This window comes from Neoarius graeffei, chromosome 25 (assembly GCF_027579695.1).
Source record: "Neoarius graeffei isolate fNeoGra1 chromosome 25, fNeoGra1.pri, whole genome shotgun sequence".
Taxonomy (NCBI): domain Eukaryota; kingdom Metazoa; phylum Chordata; class Actinopteri; order Siluriformes; family Ariidae; genus Neoarius; species Neoarius graeffei.
Window position 1 is genome coordinate 49,411,994 of NC_083593.1, and position 20,445 is coordinate 49,432,438.

Here is a 20,445-nt window from a genome sequence, read left to right on the forward strand (position 1 = left end):
TGAACCACAAACAAACAAACATAAGGAAATCATCACAAATAAGACACGGAAAAATTACAACGAGCCCGTCAGTGATGGCGTAGCTCACTCCAGCCCCGTCTAGTCCAGAAGGAACGATCTAAAGTGGGCCACCTTGCGCAATAAATGTTGCAAGCTATATAACCTATATACAAACTACAACCCCGATTCCAAAAAAGTTGGGACAAAGTACAAATTGTAAATCAAAACGGAATGCAATGATGTGGAAGTTTCAAAATTCTATATTTTATTCAGAATAGAACATAGATGACATATCAAATGTTTAAACTGAGAAAATGTATCATTTAAAGAGAAAAATTAGGTGATTTTAAATTTCATGACAACAACATCTCAAAAAAGTTGGGACAAGGCCATGTTTCGCACTGTGAGACATCCCCTTTTCTCTTTACAACAGTCTGTAAACGTCTGGGGACTGAGGAGACAAGTTGCTCAAGTTTAGGGATAGGAATGTTAACCCATTCTTATCTAATGTAGGATTCCAGTTGCTCAACTGTCTTAGGTCTTTTTTGTCGTATCTTCCGTTTTATGATGCACCAAATGTTTTCTATGGGTGAAAGATCTGGACTGCAGGCTGGCCAGTTCAGTACCCGGACCCTTCTTCTATGCAGCCATGATGCTGTAATTGATGCAGTATGTGGTTTGGCATTGTCATGTTGGAAAATGCAAGGTCTTCCCTGAAAGAGACGTCGTCTGGATGGGAGCATATGTTGCTCTAGAACCTGGATATATCTTTCAGCATTGATGGTGTCTTTCCAGATGTGTAAGCTGCCCATGCCACACGCACTAATGCAACCCCATACCATCAGGGATGCAGGCTTCTGAACTGAGTGCTGATAACAACTTGGGTCGTCCTTCTCCTCTTTAGTCCGAATGACACGGCGTCCCTGATTTCCATAAAGAAATTCAAATTTTGATTTGTCTGACCACAGAACAGTTTTCCACTTTGCCACAGTCCATTTTAAATGAGCCTTGGCCCAGAGAAGACGTCTGCGCTTCTGGATCATGTTTAGATACGGCTTCTTCTTTGAACTATAGAGTTTTAGCTGGCAAGGGCGGATGGCACGGTGAATTGTGTTCACAGATAATGTTCTCTGGAAATATTCCTGAGCCCATTTTGTGATTTCCAATACAGAAGCATGCCTGTATGTGATGCAGTGCCGTCTAAGGGCCAATTTATGCTGACAACCCAGTCATCGCAGACGGCGCCGCAAATGGCGTCTGCGAAGCTCCCCCCTCGCAGACGCTCTGCTCGCACCTCCCAAAATTTGTGACCACCGCAGACAGCCTCGCAGACAGCATCGCAGACAAGAGGGCTCTGATTGGTCCACTCTACATCCTCTGTACACGCACTTCCGCTTCCCTACTTCCCCGGTTTGGTTTGTTTTCACGACCGCCATTTTTAAAAACACGAGTGAAGATGGAGCAGCACGAAGAGCGGTTGATCGAGGAAGTACGTACATCTATATGACTCCAGTTCAAGTCATTATAAGGACAGCGGTGTTGAATGACCTGTTGCTCAGTAACCGGAAGATAAACACTCCACTAACCACACCCACCAACTACTCCTAGCGATTTCGCGACTTCGCGCCCCCTTGTGTTGTGGCGGTGAATAACATCGCGCACGCCTATACACGCCTATACTCCCCGCTCAACGATAAATTACAACTGTCTGCGAAAAGCTATCTGCGAAAGCCTTGTTGCAAGAGCATGCAGAGGCCTTAAGGGCCCAAAGATCATGGGCACCCAGTATGGTTTTCTGGCTTTGACCCTTACACACAGAGATTCTTCCAGATTCTCTGAATCTTTTGATGATATTACACACTGTAGATGATGATATGTTCAAACTCTTTGCAATTTTACACTGTCAAACTCCTTTCTGATATTGCTCCACTATTTGTCGGCGCAGAATTAGGGGGATTGGTGATCCTCTTCCCATCTTTACTTCTGAGAGCCGCTGCCACTCCAAGATGCTCTTTTTATACCCAGTCATGTTAATGACCTATTGCCAATTGACCTAATGAGTTGCAAATTGGTCCTCCAGCTGTTCCTTTTTTGTACCTTTAGCTTTTCCAGCCTCTTATTGCCCCTGTCCCAACTTTTTTGAGATGTGTTGCTGTCATGAAATTTCAAATGAGCCAATATTTGGCATGAAATTTCAAAATGTCTCACTTTCGACATTTGATATGTTGTCTATGTTCTATTGTGAATACAATATCAGTTTTTGAGATTTGTAAATTATTGCATTCCGTTTTTATTTACAATTTGTACTTTGTCCCAACTTTTTTGGAATCGGGGTTGTATATATAGAAGCAATATACACCCTAGGAATACCGACTTTTTTGCCAAAAAGAATCCAAAACGGCGAGGAATTGACCGAGAGGAAGCGATTTTTGTTGACCTTCTCATTAAAGCTTAATTAGTCCATAACTTCATTAATAATTGTAATGAAGCAAATCTGGATAGACGTTATATGCACCCTAGGTACCCCTACCTTCATGACAGAAATAATTAAAATTGGTGAAGAATTGAGGGAGAAGAAGCGATTTGTGTGGAAACTGCTTGTTCGGGCTTAATTACTCCATATCTTCATTATTAATTGCAATTATGCAAATTTGGGTAGAAGCTATATGCACCCCAGGCAGACCGACCTTCCTGCCAAAAAGAATAAAAATCAATGAAGAATTGAGAGAGAAGAAGCGATTTTCGTGATGGATGACGAACAACACAGGATGGCATAAGCTCATTGCTTGTTAGCCAAAATATCTAATAATGTGTCTGAAAAGACAGTAGACTCGCTCAAATGACTGGAAGATGAATAGACAAAATGACAATCAGTGACCAGGAAATCAGGAGGGGTAGCAAAGAGTTGAGTTTTGAATATCGGGAGAGAAGTAGTTTCACAAAAACTAAAATGGAGTGAGAATTCAACATCTTGTGGGCTGCGATCCTGAATGCCCTGCAACCCATGGTGGTCAGTTTACATTTCAAGACATACAACAGACCAGAAAATGAAAATCGAAGACTGAATGGGAAAGTAGTGCTGAAGTAATTCTGTATGAGAGTGAGAAGCGTAGCCATGGAGTGCTTTAAATTTAAACAGAAGATTTCTTTTGACTGTGATATTGAACAGTGGAGGTTATACAGGACGAGGCTGATGTGTGCTGGGCGTTTAGTGTGAGTGAGGACTCTGGCTTCAGAGGTTTGGATATACTGAAGCAAGGGGCTTCGCTTGGAGACCAATGAACAGAGTGTTGTAATAATCTAGTCAGGGTGTAATAAAGGCATGAATGAAGTCATGCAATATTAAAAAACACACGTTGCTTTCAGTACCAATTTTTCCTGACACCTCACTGTTTTAATGAAACTCAGCCTAACAGCGTCATCTTTTTTTTGTTTAATAGTCAACAACAGTCTTTTTTTAAGAGCTATTATGTCACACACACATACACGAAAGAGTTTTGCCTACATTACATTACATTAATGACAGTTAGCAGATGCTCTTATCTAGAGCGACATACACCATACCCAGAGCAGCCTGGGAAGCAGCCTGGGAAGCAGCTGGGGGTTAGATGCCTTGCTTAAGGGCACTTCAGCCATTTCTCCTGGTCCAGAGAATCGAACTGGCGACCTTTTGGTCCCAAAGTTCCCTCTCTAACCATTAGACCATGTACTTATATGTAGTTACACATTACAGGGTGACCTGTGGGGCCACAATTTGATGATCTCAGATATAAACTGGAAGAGCAATCGGTAGAGTGAATACCTCCACCAAGACACATGTTATCAACATCAAAATCAAATCACTTGAACCTAAGATAGTACTCAAATTGTCCACCAAATTTCATCCAAATCCATTCTCTACTTTTTGAGTTACACTGGGAAAAGACAAAAAATAAATAAATAAATCCTGGATCCGTATACATATCTAGAGTTACATCAAAATCTAATCAACTGTTCCTTGGCCCATGGCTCACCTTTCCTCCAAATTTCATCGAACTGCATTCTTTACTTTTTGGGTTACAAACATGACCTCCTTCAATAAAGTTGGTGGAGGTAATCATCTGCTACGGTATGATTTCAGCACAAATGAACAGCTACAGGAGATTTTGGAATGATGTGTTAGCAGCTCTCGCCATCACCAAAACACCAAGTGAGGGAATATTTTTTTGGAAGAACAGTGTTCCTTGCGCTGATATGCTTCCAGAGCCATGTAGAATCTGTGCTCTTGGAGGTGTTCTGGTGGGTCATGGTGGCCTAACACCTTACTAACCCACTCTGTGTTGGTTTTTTCTTTAATCTGTCATCTGTCAGCTTGAGTTCCAAGAAAAATAAGATAAAGGCCAATAATAGCTAGATACCACATGAGTTCATGATTCTGGTTGGTCAGAAGGTGTTGATTCATTTTCTATAACAGCAGCTCTGACAGTAGTTCCAACTGCAAAACAAATCACAGGTTTATATGAATGTGTACATTCAAATATGTTAACATTTATAATTTATTAGAACCGTTTATTTAACATTTATGGAAGGAGTCTGCTGTGTCAGTGCTTTGTAAAAATCAATTTTCTACTACAGGAAAGTCTTCTTAACAGAGGAGTTTGTGCTTTCTCAGTTTGCTGTAACATAACAACTCATTCCTTGGTAATTCCACAACAATAAATGCAGCTCTAAAAGGATAAAAAGTAATAACTTCAAAAGGAAGAAAGAAAGAAAGAAAGAAAGAAAGAAAGAAAGAAAGAAGCTGGTTAGGAAAATACTACATATTTTAAAAATTGTAATGACAAATTGCTGCACTATTAGAGGAAGAAAACATTTCAGTATGTGCTTTTATAAGAAAATAATCAACTTCGAGGCTGTAATTATTAGTAATTAACTGCGTTTCATCACACCATCCTAACACTGATTATTTTCCAGCATGCACCCAAGAACAGTTTATAATAATATCAGCTTCTTGGTTGGTTCAAGCTTCAAGCCAGACATACTAAGTTTTATTCAATCCACATTCACTGGATATGAGCAATCGTGCACTCTGATTGGCTATTCTACTACTACGATATCAGCTTATATACCATGAGCAGAGAAAAAGAAAATGGTGGAGTGCATCAAGTCAGATATATCACTTTGTTATCAAGTATTTAAAAGAAACAGAAATAGCTAAAAGAATTTAGCGCCCTCAAATCTCCTGTTCCACACTCCAGCCCAGTCGGTGGCAGTAATGCAACTTTAAGTTGGTTTGTCAACCATCAAAAAACCCTAAAGAAGAAGAACAAGAACAAAATGGTGGAACGTGTTGCATGGGTGCAAGTATAAAATTTTCAAAAACCTGAAAAGTCTGACAAAGTCAGACGTGCATGGCGCAGCCATGCAGGGGGGGTTACAAGGGTGAGCCCCCCTTAGGGCTCGAAAAAAAATTTAAATTACAAGTTAAAATGGTTGTCTCTCATGCAATCTCATGCAAACATTTATAATATTAATAGTTATATGATTTGCATATTCACATCAAATGTTTAATACATTTCATCAATTCATCTGCAGTAACAATATTTCAAGCACAAGGCTTGATATTTCAAAACATCTAGCAACTACTAATTTAAATGTTGAAACAACCATTTTTAATATGCTTTTGCTGTGATACCTTTTTTACAATACATACACAGCTTGAGTTAAAATAAGACCCCGTCCACACGTAGCCGGGTATCTGCTAAATCGAAGATATTTTTCTACGTTTTGGCCTGTCATCCACATGAAAACACATCAAAAACGAATATTTAAAAAAACTCCGGGCAAAGTGAAGATTTTTTAAAACTCCGTGTATGCCTTTTCGTGTAGACAGAGATAACCGGAGTTTTGCGTTTTAGAACGTCACAATCTGCGCCAAAAAAATGACAACAAATCTGCCCTGACGTCAAACGTGCGACCTTTGTTTACTGCAGAAGCCAGATTAAGCATGGACAAAGAGTAATGGATCGGAGTAGTGCCTTGAAAGCGTTAATTATTGTGCAGGTGCTATTTACATGTTTAATTTTAGAAGCCCAACTACTGCTCCAAAAACAGGGTCAATATGTCCACATATTTGCTTTGACAAGATTCCCAATCAATGTTTTCTTGCGTCTTTTGAAGTTTATACTCCAAAATTGTGTTTAGAAGCAATTCTGTCTCCGAGTCTGTCCAGACGAACGAGCTTGGCGCCATGTTTTATGTTTAGGCGGAAGTGACGCCAACAGAGGGCTATTCTGATGTGATTAGGGGGTAGGATTTGGGGAAATAATGCCATCTACAGGTTTGGAATGCTTATGAATGTGATTGAAAACGCAGATGTTCGGTTATGGGTGGAAGGGATTTTTTTCGAAGACGAGGTGGTGTGGATAAAACATTTTTATAAACGGAGGGGGGGGGAAAATGTTCGGTTTTAAAAATACCCGGCTACGTGTGTACATGGCCTAAGGGGCCACATGTCTTGATGTCCTCAGAAACTCCTGGATTTTAGCAAATAACAAGATTCAGCTTTTTCCATATACAAAAAATCTATATTTTATAATCCATTACTGACTACAAATGAGTTTTCAACCTAACAACCACATTAGAAAAGATGATAAAAAAGCTAACAAACTTATTTCAAGACCTACCTTACTTTTATTTAATAATTGAAAGGTAATCAAATGTCAAAAAAAAAGTTTATAAAAGCAGATACTTGTGATGAATAATTTCAATTCTAGAAGAAAGTACATTGCACTTGCACATCACACAATATCAGATGACAATTTAAATCACCAATAAATGTTTTGAATTCACTTATTACTACATAGCACAAAAATCAGAAAAGTGATTAGTCTCATCGGCGTGACTTTTAAGTCCCTTCTTCCCGCTGGAGTCGTACTTGATAGTCTTTGAACAGCAGTCACAATACACAACTCCAGGGACGTCCGGTTTTCTCAGCCATATTCCTCATTTGTCGCCGTTTTTGTCACACTCGCTTAACCATTCCCATCTCCATTTATTTCTAGGCGTCTTTTCTAATTCTTTTGTATTGAAGCCTTCCGATAAAAACTTCATTTTGACATATTTTGATCAGCACCCAGAAGATCTGTCGCAAGGGAGGGAAGCGAAATAAGCGAAATAAGGCTTATTATAAAAGCTGAAGTTTCATTGGACGGCAGTTAACAGTGAGCCAATCAAAAGCACTGTTCTAACTTGCACCAAAAGAAACGGCGACTCATGGTTGCTGTTGATTTGCCGTAGCTGTGTTGATTTGGTCGAACAACGTGCTACGTGCGTGAAACATGATATCACACATGTATAACACCGTGAAATAATGGGCTAGTCAGGACCGCTCGGCGGTGAGCGGCGTATAAATTGAATGAGGTTTGTGGCGAAGACGAGATCAAATCAAATCAAATCAAATCAAGTTTATTTGTACAGCGCTTTTAACAATAAACATTGTCGCAAAGCAGCTTTACAGAATTTGAACGACTTAAAACATGAGCTAATTTTATCCCTAATCTATCCCCAATGAGCAAGCCTGTGGCGACGGTGGCAAGGAAAAACTCCCTCAGACGACATGAGGAAGAAACCTCGAGAGGAACCAGACTCAAAAGGGAACCCATCCTCATTTGGGCAACAACAGACAGCCTGACTATAATATTAACAGTTTTAACAGGTATAACCCTCAACTGTCCTCATGGGGCCGTCCTTCACAGGAGTGGGGCGATAAAACTCCGACCAGACACAGGGCACCAGGATGGATCAAGCAGGTCCGAGGGGCAGAAGAGGCCAGCATCTCAATCCCAGGATCAACATGTAACTCAGAGGGACAGAGGGGGGGGGGGGGGGGGGGGGGGGCAACTAACTATGACAGCATAACTAAAAGGAGAGAGCCAGAAGGTAACACAGGCATGAGGGAGCCCCGGGACATAAAGCAGCCAGCCACTGCACCGTCAACAAACTCGAGTGAGCAAGCGAGTGGGGACTGACAGCATCCATACATCCCAGTTTACCAAAACACTCTATGTCTGAGGACCCTCCAGATCTACTCCTTTACCTCATAAACATCATTAATAAAAGGCTTGACTAAACAGATATGTTTTCAGCCTAGACTTAAATGCTGAGACTGTGTCTGATTCCCGAACATTACTTGGAAGGCTGTTCCATAACAGTGGGGCTTTGTAAGAAAAGGCTCTGCCCCCTGATGTAGCCTTCACTATACGAGGTACCAGCAGATAGCCTGCACCTTTTGATCTAGATGAAAAGATTTGTCTCGTGCAAAGACTGTACCGCAGTAACCCGGTAATACGCTGAGAGTGAGACAGTGAGAGGGCCACCCCTATACACCCCCCCCCGAAAATCTCAATGGATTTACACAATTTGGAAAAATGACTTTTTCAGAACCGAAAAAAACGGAGCTTCCGGCACATGCTGGAAAACTTGCACCCATGGTGTTGCTGAACCAACCAAAGACTCTACTCGGAAACAAAACCCCCCAAAATCTCATCTCATTATCTCTAGCTGCTTTATCCTGTTCTACAGGGTCGCAGGAGCCTATCCCAGCTGACTACGGGCGAAAGGCGGGGTACACCCTGGACAAGTCGCCAGGTCATCACAGGGCTGACACATAGACACAGACAACCATTCACACTCACATTCACACCTATGGTCAATTTAGAGTCACCAGTTAACCTAACCTGCATGTCTTTGGACTGTGGGGGAAACCAGAGCACCCGGAGGAAACCCACGCAGACACGGGGAGAACATGCAAACTCCACACAGAAAGGCCCTCGCCGGCCACGGGGCTCGAACCCGGACCTTCTTGCTGTGAGGCGACAGCGCTAACCACTACACCACCGTGCCGCCACCCCTTAAAATTAAAAAAAAAATTTAAAATTAAAGAGGCAACAAAATATGGAATGAAAGTATTTGATGGTAAGAACATATTTTTTATTTTTCAAGAATTATTGTGGGGCGGCACGATGGTGTAGTGGTTAGTGCTGTCGCCTCACAGCAAGAAGGTCCGGGTTCGTTCCCCATGGCTGGCGAGGGCCTTTCTGTGTGGAGTTTGCATGTTCTCCCCGTGTCCGCGTGGGTTTCCTCTGGGTGCTCCGGTTTCCCCCACAGTCCAAAGACATGCAGGTTAGGTTAACTGGTGACTCTAAATTGACTGTAGGTGTGAATGGTTGTCTGTGTCTATGTGTCAGCCCTGTGATGACCTGGCGACTTGTCCAGGGTGTACCCCGCCTTTCGCCCGTAGTCAGCTGGGATAGGCTCCAGCTTGCCTGCGACCCTGTAGAAGGATAAAGCGGCTAGAGATAATGAGATGATGAAGAATTATTGTTATAGCATTTTTCACAAATTTGTCATTTCACCGTTTTGTTTATATTCTAAGTGGAAATGATTTTGTTGGACATTTTATATAAGGTTTTTATTTATTGAATTTGCAAAAAATAAAAATGGTCTGTTTCTCAAAATCCAGTGAACGTGGATACAATAAAACAGTTATTCCACTCAATCTCATCGTACATGACTCAGTGCTACGTACCTCGTTGGCGATCAGCTCATGTACGACTTGATTTTGTGGAATAACTGTTAAATATAATAAGTTATTAGATGATGTAGAGGTTGATCTTTGAACCCAAATGGCTTAATCTTTATTATTGTAACTAGTTTTGTAATTTTAGCTTTTCATTTAGTAGTGTTGCCAGTTGTTAAAACAAACAAAACAACAGCTGGTTATGTTGTGACATTATGATTGTCAGTTGTATTTTTTCAAAGCAATCTTACTTGACCTAATACACTGGAAGTCGTAACGGATTTAGCATTCAGTACACAGCACTCATAAAACTAGAATATGAAGAAAAGTAAACAGCACAGTGCAAAACAACAGCAACAATCCAACAATTAAACTTCCTGCCATTGTCTAAGAATGAGTTTAGAATGACTTTTGGCCAAAAAAGGACTTTTACAAACAAGACAAAACACACAAAAGATAAATTATTGGTAGACTACCTGCTTATACTGTTTAGGAGAAATTTGCTTTGAGTACAGCCATACAGTAGGATCAAAAGCTCTAATGATTTACAATTTCTCTTATTTTCATGTCCCAAAAAGGAAGACAGAAGACTGCCTTAAACAATTATTAACTATTACTAGCTTTTATTTTTGTTACCAACCTGGGAGAGTTAGGGTTAACCCATACTTTGTCCAAGTCAAGTCCAAGTTTAGGGCTGCTGCTTATAGGGCATTGTAACACACTCAGACGAAAGCGCTATCTGCCCTCTTCCACATACATGAAGCTCACAGATGCCCATGATTGGCCAGTGTCACTCTGATTGATGGGGGATAGCGAGAGTATGACCCTCCCAACCAAACAGCATGGCTAATTTTGCTCCCTTGTCTCCACAGAGGCTTTGGCATCATCAGGAATCGAAAAGCAAAGACTTTTCTGTTTAACGTTAACTATTGTTAAGTATTTAATGGCGCATGCAAATGCTATCCCCTTAGTGACTCATCCCCTTCTCCTGTGGTGCATCTGAAAAGATATAATGTACGATAACAGACGTAAGGATTGAAAAGACTTCATGGTGTATTGCATATTAACAAACTGATCGCAATAATCAACCTGCATCGCAAATGTTGTTAAAATAGTGATTCTCAAACAATATATTGATGATGTCTTTCATCTCACTGGTGCTGAGAATCGCATAATGACGTCTCTCAAAAAAAAAAAAAAAAAACGCTGCTATTATTCCAACCATGTTATAATGAAGGTGACAGATTAGTAGGGACAAGAGGGGCAGAGTTAAAAAAAAAAAACAGCCATACATGAATTCAGGAAGGGCAAAATGTACACAAATCATAGCTGACAACCAGGATGAGCAAAACAGTGCAATATTAAATATGTTAAACACCAGGTGAGCTTTGTACAAGGAAATGGTGTTTTTCTAAAGCAAAACAAGAGTATAAATACCTCAGCTAATTTGAACTTGATTTGAAAAAGATAACTGCTTGTTACATGTGAAAATTAAAACGCTATAATTTGAACAGGGAAGGTTTGAGTGGAGGCGGCACAGTGTGAGGGCGATACATCATTGAAATGTGCTTAAAATTAACCTGTTTTTATAAAGAATTCATTTGCATCCTGATCCGTAACCCGACCTGTTTATTCCTTTTCACACAAAATTGATCCTGCATTTTAACCCTTTACTGACTGAATGAAATCCCTGATGCGTTCAGCACTTTTCTGCTTTTCAGTTCTTTGACTGAGCGACATCATTCTTTATGTTTGAAGGGTGATGGGCTGATTTATAATTTTACACGAGCGTCAAGCATTGCGTAGTATTTTTTGCTGTATATGTGTAGTAAATACAACATGAATACCAGTCCTGTGCTCAATGACAGGTCAGAAAGTTTGTCATTTTAACCAGTGATTCCAGTTTGTTCCAGCAGGGCTACATTTGAAATTGTAATCGGAAAAAATTGTGGGGGGTTTTCTTTCTTTTTCCAAATTTATGACTTTAAAATCTCAGAGTAAGAAAAAAACCCTCAAATATTCTGAGAAAAAATCAGAAATTATAAGATTAAAAAGACACAAATGTATTGGAAATAAACTCGAGAACATTTTACGGCTAACAGAACTGCCCTAGTAAAGAAAGCCCAGCAGCTCCTCCATTTTCTGAGGGTCCTGACACGGAACAGGCTGCAGACTGACTTGTTGGTCTCATTCTATCGGGCCACGATTGAGAGCGTGCTGGTGCACGCCATCCCAGTGTGGCACGCTGGCTGCACAGTGGGCGACAGAAAGAGGCTACAGAGGGTCACCAGAACTGCAGCGAGGGTGATTGGCTGTCCACTCCCTTCCCTGGACGCAATCGCCAGCTCCAGGTGTCTCACCAGAGCTAAGGCGATCATAAAAGATCACTTTCATCCCAACCATCACCTGTTTAGCATGCTGCCCTCTGGGAAAAGGTTTAGTTCCTTCAGATGTAAAACCAACAGATTCAAGAACAGCTTCTTCCCTTGGGCAGTCAGAACTATAAATGCACTTGAAAAAAAAAAATAACAAACAAACTGTTTTTATAGGCTGCTATGAGTGAGCGTGTGTGTGTGAATATGGGACACCACACTACCATTATTGATTGATCGTGTGTGTGTGTGTGTGTGTGTACCGGTAGGTCACCACACTGCTGCTACTGATCATATCCATATCATGTGCAATACTAATGTGCAATATCTACCTGCCTACCTCTATTTTTATTTTTTTATTTATTTTATTATTATTATTACTAGTATTACTTTTTATGTTGTTGTTGTATTCATCTCATCTCATCTCATTATCTGTAGCCGCTTTATCCTGTTCTACAGGGTCGCAGGCAAGCTGGAGCCTATCCCAGCTGACTACGGGCGAAAGGCGGGGTACACCCTGGACAAGTCACCAGGTCATCACAGGGCTGACACATAGACACAGACAACCATTCACACTCACATTCACACCTACGCTCAATTTAGAGTCACCAGTTAACCTAACCTGCATGTCTTTGGACTGTGGGGGAAACCGGAGCACCCGGAGGAAACCCACGCGGACACAGGGAGAACATGCAAACTCCGCACAGAAAGGCCCTCGCCGGCCACGGGGCTCGAACCCGGACCTTCTTGCTGTGAGGCAACAGCGCTAACCACTACACCACCGTGCCGCCCAAAATTTCAGATGACTTTGCAGACAGTATCTTTAATCTTTTAAAATCCTCGTTTTTAGTTTTACAGAGTAATTATGGGCTTGTTACAGCAGTTTCTTGGTTCATATAGCTCTTTTGTATGCCTGGATGATAAAGGTGATATTGTTTACCACAGAGGGACTAATTTGTGACTTTCGACTGCTAATCCTCAATTTTTTAAGCTCTAATGCTCAGGGAACAGCAAGCGCTCGGAGAAAGGCTGATGCCAGCATTAATACCTAATATTGCCAAGATATTGTATTTTAACAGTGACAGCTGTTATATTTGGCCAGAATTTTGAAGTGTTTTTAAATTGGATTAAATCTTGTACAGAGTTAACTGACTAACAGCGAGCTAACTGACTAATGCTAGCTACCGTAATTACACGTGCCAGCTGAGCTCCCAGGTTGTGTTTTGCTCTGTAGTTACATTCAACTCTGGGTTCATTTCTAGCAATCAAAAACACAAATGAAAAAACATCCTCTTGTAGCACAGAGTAAACCACTAATGAGATGAACGAGGTATTAAATGTGCTGCTCACTTCCTGCATACAATTTAGCTGGCTAAACTGAACAATGGAAATGAGAATTGTAGGAAATTTCTTGGGTTGTTAAGTGTTGGTTGGCTTTGAAGAGGTTCTTGAAACCCTAAAATGAGTTGTTGTTGTTGTTGTTGTTTTTCTCTGTGGCATTAGCATTAATATGCATCTCTGAGTTACATTCCGAGATAGCATTAAGGCTGACGAATCTGGAAGCTGGTCAGTGCTTTTTAATTAAAAACGGCATCATGAAGAAATTAGTGGTGGTGTAGTGGTTAGCACTGTCACCTCACAGCAAGAAGGTCCGGGTTCGAGCCCCGTGGCCGGCGAGGGCCTTTCTGTGTGGAGTTTGCATGTTCTCCCCGTGTCCGCGTGGGTTTCCTCCGGGTGCTCCGGTTTCCCCCACAGTCCAAAGACATGCAGGTTAGGCTAACTGGTGACTCTAAATTGACCGTAGGTGTGAATGTGAGTGTGAATGGTTGTCTGTGCCTATGTGTCAGCCCTGTGATGACCTGGCGACTTGTCCAGGGTGTACCCCGCCTTTTGCCCGTAGTCAGCTGGGATAGACTCCAGTTTGCCTGCGACCCTGTAGAACAGGATAAAGCGGCTACAGATAATGAGATTGTGTGTGTGTACAACCCCGATTCCAAAAAAGTTGGGACAAAGTACAAATTGTAAATAAAAACGGAATGCAATAATTTACAAATCTCAAAAACTGATATTGTATTCACAATAGAACGTAAACAACATATCAAATGTTGAAAGTGAGACATTTTGAAACTTCATGCCAAATATTGGCTCATTTGAAATTTCATGACAGCAACACATCTCAAAAAAGTTGGGACAGGGGCAATAAGAGGCTGGAAAAGTTAAAGGTACAAAAAAGGAACAGGACCAAATTGCAACTCATTAGGTCAATTGGCAATAGGTCATTAACATGACTGGGTATAAAAAGAGCATCTTGGAGTGGCAGCGGCTCTCAGAAGTAAAGACGGGAAGAGGATCACCAATCCCCCTAATTCTGCGCCGACAAATAGTGGAGCAATATCAGAAAGGAGTTCGACAGTGTAAAATTGCAAAGAGTTTGAACATATCATCATCTACAGTGCATAATATCATCAAAAGATTCAGAGAATCTGGAAGAATCTCTGTGCGTAAGGGTCAAGGCTGGAAAACCATACTGGGTGCCCGTGATCTTCGGGCCCATAGACGGCACTGCATCACATACAGGCATGATTCTGTATTGGAAATCACAAAATGGGCTCAGGAATATTTCCAGAGAACATTATCTGTGAACACAATTCACCGTGCCATCCGCCGTTGCCAGCTAAAACTCTATAGTTCAAAGAAGAAGCCGTATCTAAACATGATCCAGAAGCGCAGACGTCTTCTCTGGGCCAAGGCTCATTTAAAATGGACTGTGGCAAAGTGGAAAACTGTTCTGTGGTCAGACGAATCAAAATTTGAAGTTCTTTATGGAAATCAGGGACGCCATGCCATTCGGACTAAAGAGGAGAAGGACGACCCAAGTTGTTATCAGCGCTCAGTTCAGCAGCCTGCATCTCTGATGGTATGGGGTTGCATTAGTGCGTGTGGCATGGGCAGCTTACACATCTGGAAAGACACCATCAATGCTGAAAGGTATATCCAGGTTCTAGAGCAACATATGCTCCCATCCAGACGATGTCTCTTTCAGGGAAGACCTTGCATTTTCCAACATGACAATGCCAAACCACGTACTGCATCAATTCCAGCATCATGGCTGTGTAGAAGAAGGGTCCGGGTACTGAACTGGCCAGCCTGCAGTCCAGATCTTTCACCCATAGAAAACATTTGGCGCATCATAAAACGGAAGATACGACAAAAAAGACCTAAGACAGTTGAGCAACTAGAATCCTACATTAGACAAGAATGGGTTAACATTCCTATCCCTAAACGTGAGCAACTTGTCTCCTCAGTCCCCAGACGTTTACAGACTGTTGTAAAGAGAAAAGGGGATGTCTCACAGTGGTAAACATGGCCTTGTCCCAACTTTTTTGAGATGTGTTGTTGTCATGAAATTTAAAATCACCTAATTTTTCTCTTTAAATGATACATTTTCTCAGTTTAAACATTTGATATGTCATCTATGTTCTATTCTGAATAAAATATGGAATTTTGAAACCTCCACATCATTGCATTCTGTTTTTATTTATAATTTGTACTTTGTCCCAACTTTTTTGGAATCGGGGTTGTATATATATGTATATAATATGATTTGCATAAGTAAATAGAAAGTATACGTGTACCATTTTATACAATCAAGTTTGTTATACCACAACAGAGTTGACTGCTCGAATCTGATTGGTCTACGGAGCCCCAGATGGGACATGTATTAAAAAAAAGGAGAGGAAAAAAATGTACTTTTACATGCTCTTGCAAAAACTTTTTAACATTTTAAAAACTATCACAGCTGCTCAGTGAGTGTCAACGCAATGACTTCCGTATACAAGAGACGTATGTGGAGACATATGCGGAGAGATAATTTGGTTGGTCACGCAGATACTGTAAATGCTGACAATGCAGCGTAAATAGAGGATATTACACGGCTGTGCAAAGATATGACCTTTATCTTCGAGTGGTGAATGCATATATTCACAAGTGAGCGAAACAAACAAGTGTAAATATTTTCAACACGAGAAGATAAACTTCATGTCTTCGCGCCACCGTGTAATGTTCTTTATATTATATGGACACATCCACAAAAAAAACACGTAAATCAAAAGAATTTAAATTTTCAACCAGTTCGCCATTTTGACAATGCGTGTCTAGTCAGTGGGAAAATGCTGGGAGCGACATCATTGGAGTGAAATATCAGGAAATATGTCACTCAGATCCGTGATATATTTTGTATGAAAAATGTGAGTTGTTCAACACAAGAAGATAAACTTCATATCTTCAAGCTAACGTGTGATTTTCTTTTTATTATATGAACACATTCACAAGCAAAAAATACCCAAATTTATCAAAACAATTCATCGATTTCCTCACAAGTGACATCTAGAGATTTATGTCACGGTTTTGAATCTGCATGTCCTGGATGAAGCTCGTATGAAAAAATACGAGTTGTGTATTTCCCAGTAAAACACTCATTTCCATATAATATTTTTGAATATACTACACTTTTAAAACAATAGGAAACTCTAACGCTAGCAAATTTTAAAGTTGCGTAAACTCTATCTAGAGGTGCATACATGCTATTTCAGAAATGTAGGAGCTGTGTAAACTCTGTATATGTACGTTTAGCTTCCACTACAGCCCTGTGTCCATGTTGCCAAACTGAGGAGAGGAAAAGAGGAGAGGGACCATCCGGCTTGTTATCAGCGCACAGTTCAAAAGGCAGCATCTGTGATGTATGGGGTGCATTAGTGCACATGGCACATCTGGGAAGGCACTATTAATCCTGAATGATTGATACAGCTCTTGGAGATACATGTTGCCATCCAGATGACGTCTTTTTCAGGGAAGGCCTTGTTTATTTCAGCAAGACAATGCAAAACTGCATTCTGCACATATCACAATGGCATGGCTCCATAGTAAAAGAGTCAAGGTGCTAAACTGGCCTGCCTGCAGTCCAGGCCTGTGTCATATTGAAAATATTTGGCACATTATGAAGAGCAAAATAAGATAAAGGAGACCCCGAACTGTACAAGATTTAATTTTTTTGTTAGATATTTATTTAACATTTACAGAAGGAGTCTCGGGGCGGCACGGTGGTGTAGTGGTTAGCGCTGTCGCCTCACAGCAAGAAGGTCCGGGTTTGAGCCCCGTGGCCGGTGAGGGCCTTTCTGTGTGGAGTTTGCATGTTCTCCCCGTGTCTGCGTGGGTTTCCTCCGGGTGCTCCGGTTTCCCCCACAGTCCAAAGACATGCAGGTTAGGTTAACTGGTGACTCTAAATTGAGCGTAGGTGTGAATGTGAGTGTGAATGGTTGTCTGTGGTTATGTGTCAGCCCTGTGATGACCTGGCGACTTGTCCAGGGTGTACCCCGCCTTTCGCCCGTAGTCAGCTGGGATAGGCTCCAGCTTGCCTGCGACCCTGTAGAACAGGATAAAGCGGCTAGAGATAATGAGATGAGATTTGAGAAGGAGTCTCCAGTGTCAGTGCTTTCTAACAGGAAGTTTTCCGCCATGGGAAAGTTTTTAGAACAGAGGACACTTTGCACTTTTCAGTTTCTGAGTAACATGATTATTTACTTGTTATTAGATTTTCCATAACATGTAGCATAACTATAAATAGATTTAGAAAAAAAAGACTACAATGTGTCATTCTTTGATTAATATAAAGCATAATTGCAAAAGTAGTAAATTGCTGTAGCGTAAGAATAATAAAACACTTCAGGACATGATGTTATTGGAAAATAATCCATTTCAGGGTCCTGTATCGCACCAGCCCGTCACTGAATAGTTGTCTGTAACAGCACAACCTGCAGGGTTTTATTACTTCCTAAGCATATGTCTAGCTGTGAACGTTATTTTGCAGTGGCTCTCAAGTAGACTCTTCTGGAAATTAAAATTTGATTGTTTGTTTCACAGGTGAAGAACTTTACGAGACATCCCCCTACGAGCCAATGCATTTTTCTGATGAATTCCGACTCGCTTCTATTATTTCAGGTATGAGACATGACTTTTAATTAAAAATGTGTTCATTTTAATATTATGGCATGTGTTTCCTATATGGTTAGTGTCCTAGTATCCTGGAGAGCGGCTTTTCTGTGTCACATTTATATTAGTATCACGTAAAGCCTTAAGCTCTGTGTATGTGAGATTGAGCAGGCATCTTTTTAAAAACTTTTTGCTAAGCAGAGACTTATTTACACGTATTAAAACATTAATAAAGGCTTTCAGGTTTAAGCTTTATATCTGGTTGTGTGGTGCAATGGCGTTGGATTATAATATATTTAGCATTTGATTTTTGATTTGTAAACCGTGACGATTCATTAGCAAATCTAATCCTGGGCTTGAAAGGAAAAACAACCCACAAAAACAAGCCAAATGCCTTGTATATTTAAATATTCATTATTTTCTTGGTTTAAATTTGAAGTTTTCATTAAAACTGCATTATATACTGGAGTACCTCATCACTTTTTAACAGTGAGCTCACTGAAGAAGGGTTATCTTTTAGCTGGAAATATTGTTAATTCAGGGCGGCACAGTGGTGTAGTGGTTAGCACTGTCACCTCACAGCAAGAAGGTTCTGGGTTCGAGCCCATCGGCCTTTCTGTGTGGAGTTTGCATGTTCTCCCCGTGTCCTCGTGGGTTTCCTCTGGGTGCTCCGGTTTTCCCCACAGTCCAAAGACATGCAGGTTAGGTTAATTGGTGGCTCTAAATTGACCGTAGGTGTGAATGGTTGTCTGTGTCTATCCCTGTACAGGATAAGTGGTTACAGATAATGGATGGATGGATGTTGTTAATTCATCATCAAGTCTGATTATGGTCACAGGAGACGGAAGCACTTACAACGAGACCGTCAATGACTGCGTCGCTCACTCCAGCCCTGTCTAGTCCAGAAGGAACGAGCTAAAGTGGGCCACCTTGCGCAATAAATGTTGCAAGCTCTATAGACTATATACAAGTGATATCCAACCTAGGAATACCAACCTATTTGCCAGAAAGAATCCAAAACTGTTAGGGTTTTGCTGGGATTCGAACCTGGTTCGCTGGTGTGATAATCCAGCAAACCCCCACTAGGCCACCAGGGGGATGACTCAAATGCAGAGGCGTGAGGCAGAAGTAGAAAAAGTATCAAATGGTTTATTTACAATATTTACAAAAATCCAAGAAGTATAATCCAAAACGCTCAGAAGATCTTAAGGGAAAAAATAAAAAATCCAAAAGTTCAAAGTCAATACAAAAGCCAAAAAAAATCCTAGAAAAGAAAAGGCAAAAATACCAAACGCTCAGAAAAATCACAAAGTCAAAAAACAAAATCCACAAAGTCCAAAAGAAAGCAAAAATGCAAAGAACACAAGGACATGGACGAGGAAATCGGAACAGAGGTAACTGGAGCTTAAACATAACAGCACAAAGACTCCGTGACAAGAGGACTGAACTCAGGGGGTATAAATACACAAAATAAATTGGAAACAGGTGACACTAATGAAAACAGGCAATCAACACCAACCCAAAACACAGGACACAGTGGCGACCTCTAGAGGCCAAAACAAACATAGACAAAAAACAGGAAATAACAGTGGCCTCTAGAGGCCAAAACAGTCCCAGTCCTAACAAAAATGGCGAGGAATTGACTGAGAAGAAGCAATTTTTGTTGAACTGCTCATTGAGGCTTACTTAGTCCATAACTTTATTAATAATTGTAATGAAGCAAATCTGGGTAGAAGTTATATGCACCCTAGGTACCCCTACCTTCATGCTAGAAAAAAATCAAAATCGGTGAAGAATTGAGGGAGAAGAAGCGATTTGTGTGGAAACTGCTCGTTAGGGCTTAATTACTTCATATCTTCATTACTATTAATTGCAATTATAAAAATTTGGGTAGAAGCTACAGTATATGCACCCCAGGGCAGACCTACCTTCCTGCCAAAAAGAGTAAAAATAAGTGAAGAATTGAGAGAAAAGAAGCGATTTTCCTGAAATGTGGATGATGATGGACAGACAATGGACAATACATGATGGGATAAGCTCATCGCCTGTTGGCCAGACGAGCTCATAATAATAATAATAATAATAATTACTCCCCTAAAGCTTGAAACTGATGCTCGTCTCGTCTCGTCTTCTTCTGCTTATCCGGGACCGGGTCGCGGAGGCAGCAGTCTAAGCATGGAAGCCCAAACTTCCCTTTCCCCAGACACCTCGGCCAGCTCCTCGGGAAGAACACCGAGGCATTCCCAGGCCAGCCGAGAGACATAGTCCCTCCAGCGTGTCCTGGGGAAACTGATGCTGCTAATTTATAATACAGTGAAACTGATCAACTAAGATGGGTGATGGGATACTGAAAGATTATCAGCTGCCACTGCAAACCCTGACCTCATGAGAAATCGGAAATTAATTCAAAATTTGAATTTTACTTCATTCCATACAAGTGGAATGATAAGAAAATGTATGAGCAGCAACGCTGCCTTCAACCTTAACATTTACCTTCAGAACCGAGTTGTAACAAACAGCAACAAA

The 20,445-nt window shown here is 40.9% G+C and overlaps 1 protein-coding gene across 1 annotated transcript in view; it reads left to right on the forward strand.

Annotated features, from left to right (window-relative positions):
• Nucleotides 1-20,445, forward strand: part of gfra2b (GDNF family receptor alpha 2b) — a 231,356-nt gene that overhangs the window by 82,746 nt on the left and 128,165 nt on the right. Inside the window, exon 3 of the mRNA XM_060908882.1 lies at nucleotides 17,851-17,928. Within this exon, the coding sequence (XP_060764865.1) occupies nucleotides 17,851-17,928 (78 nt within the window). The remainder of the gene's footprint in view (nucleotides 1-17,850; nucleotides 17,929-20,445) is intronic.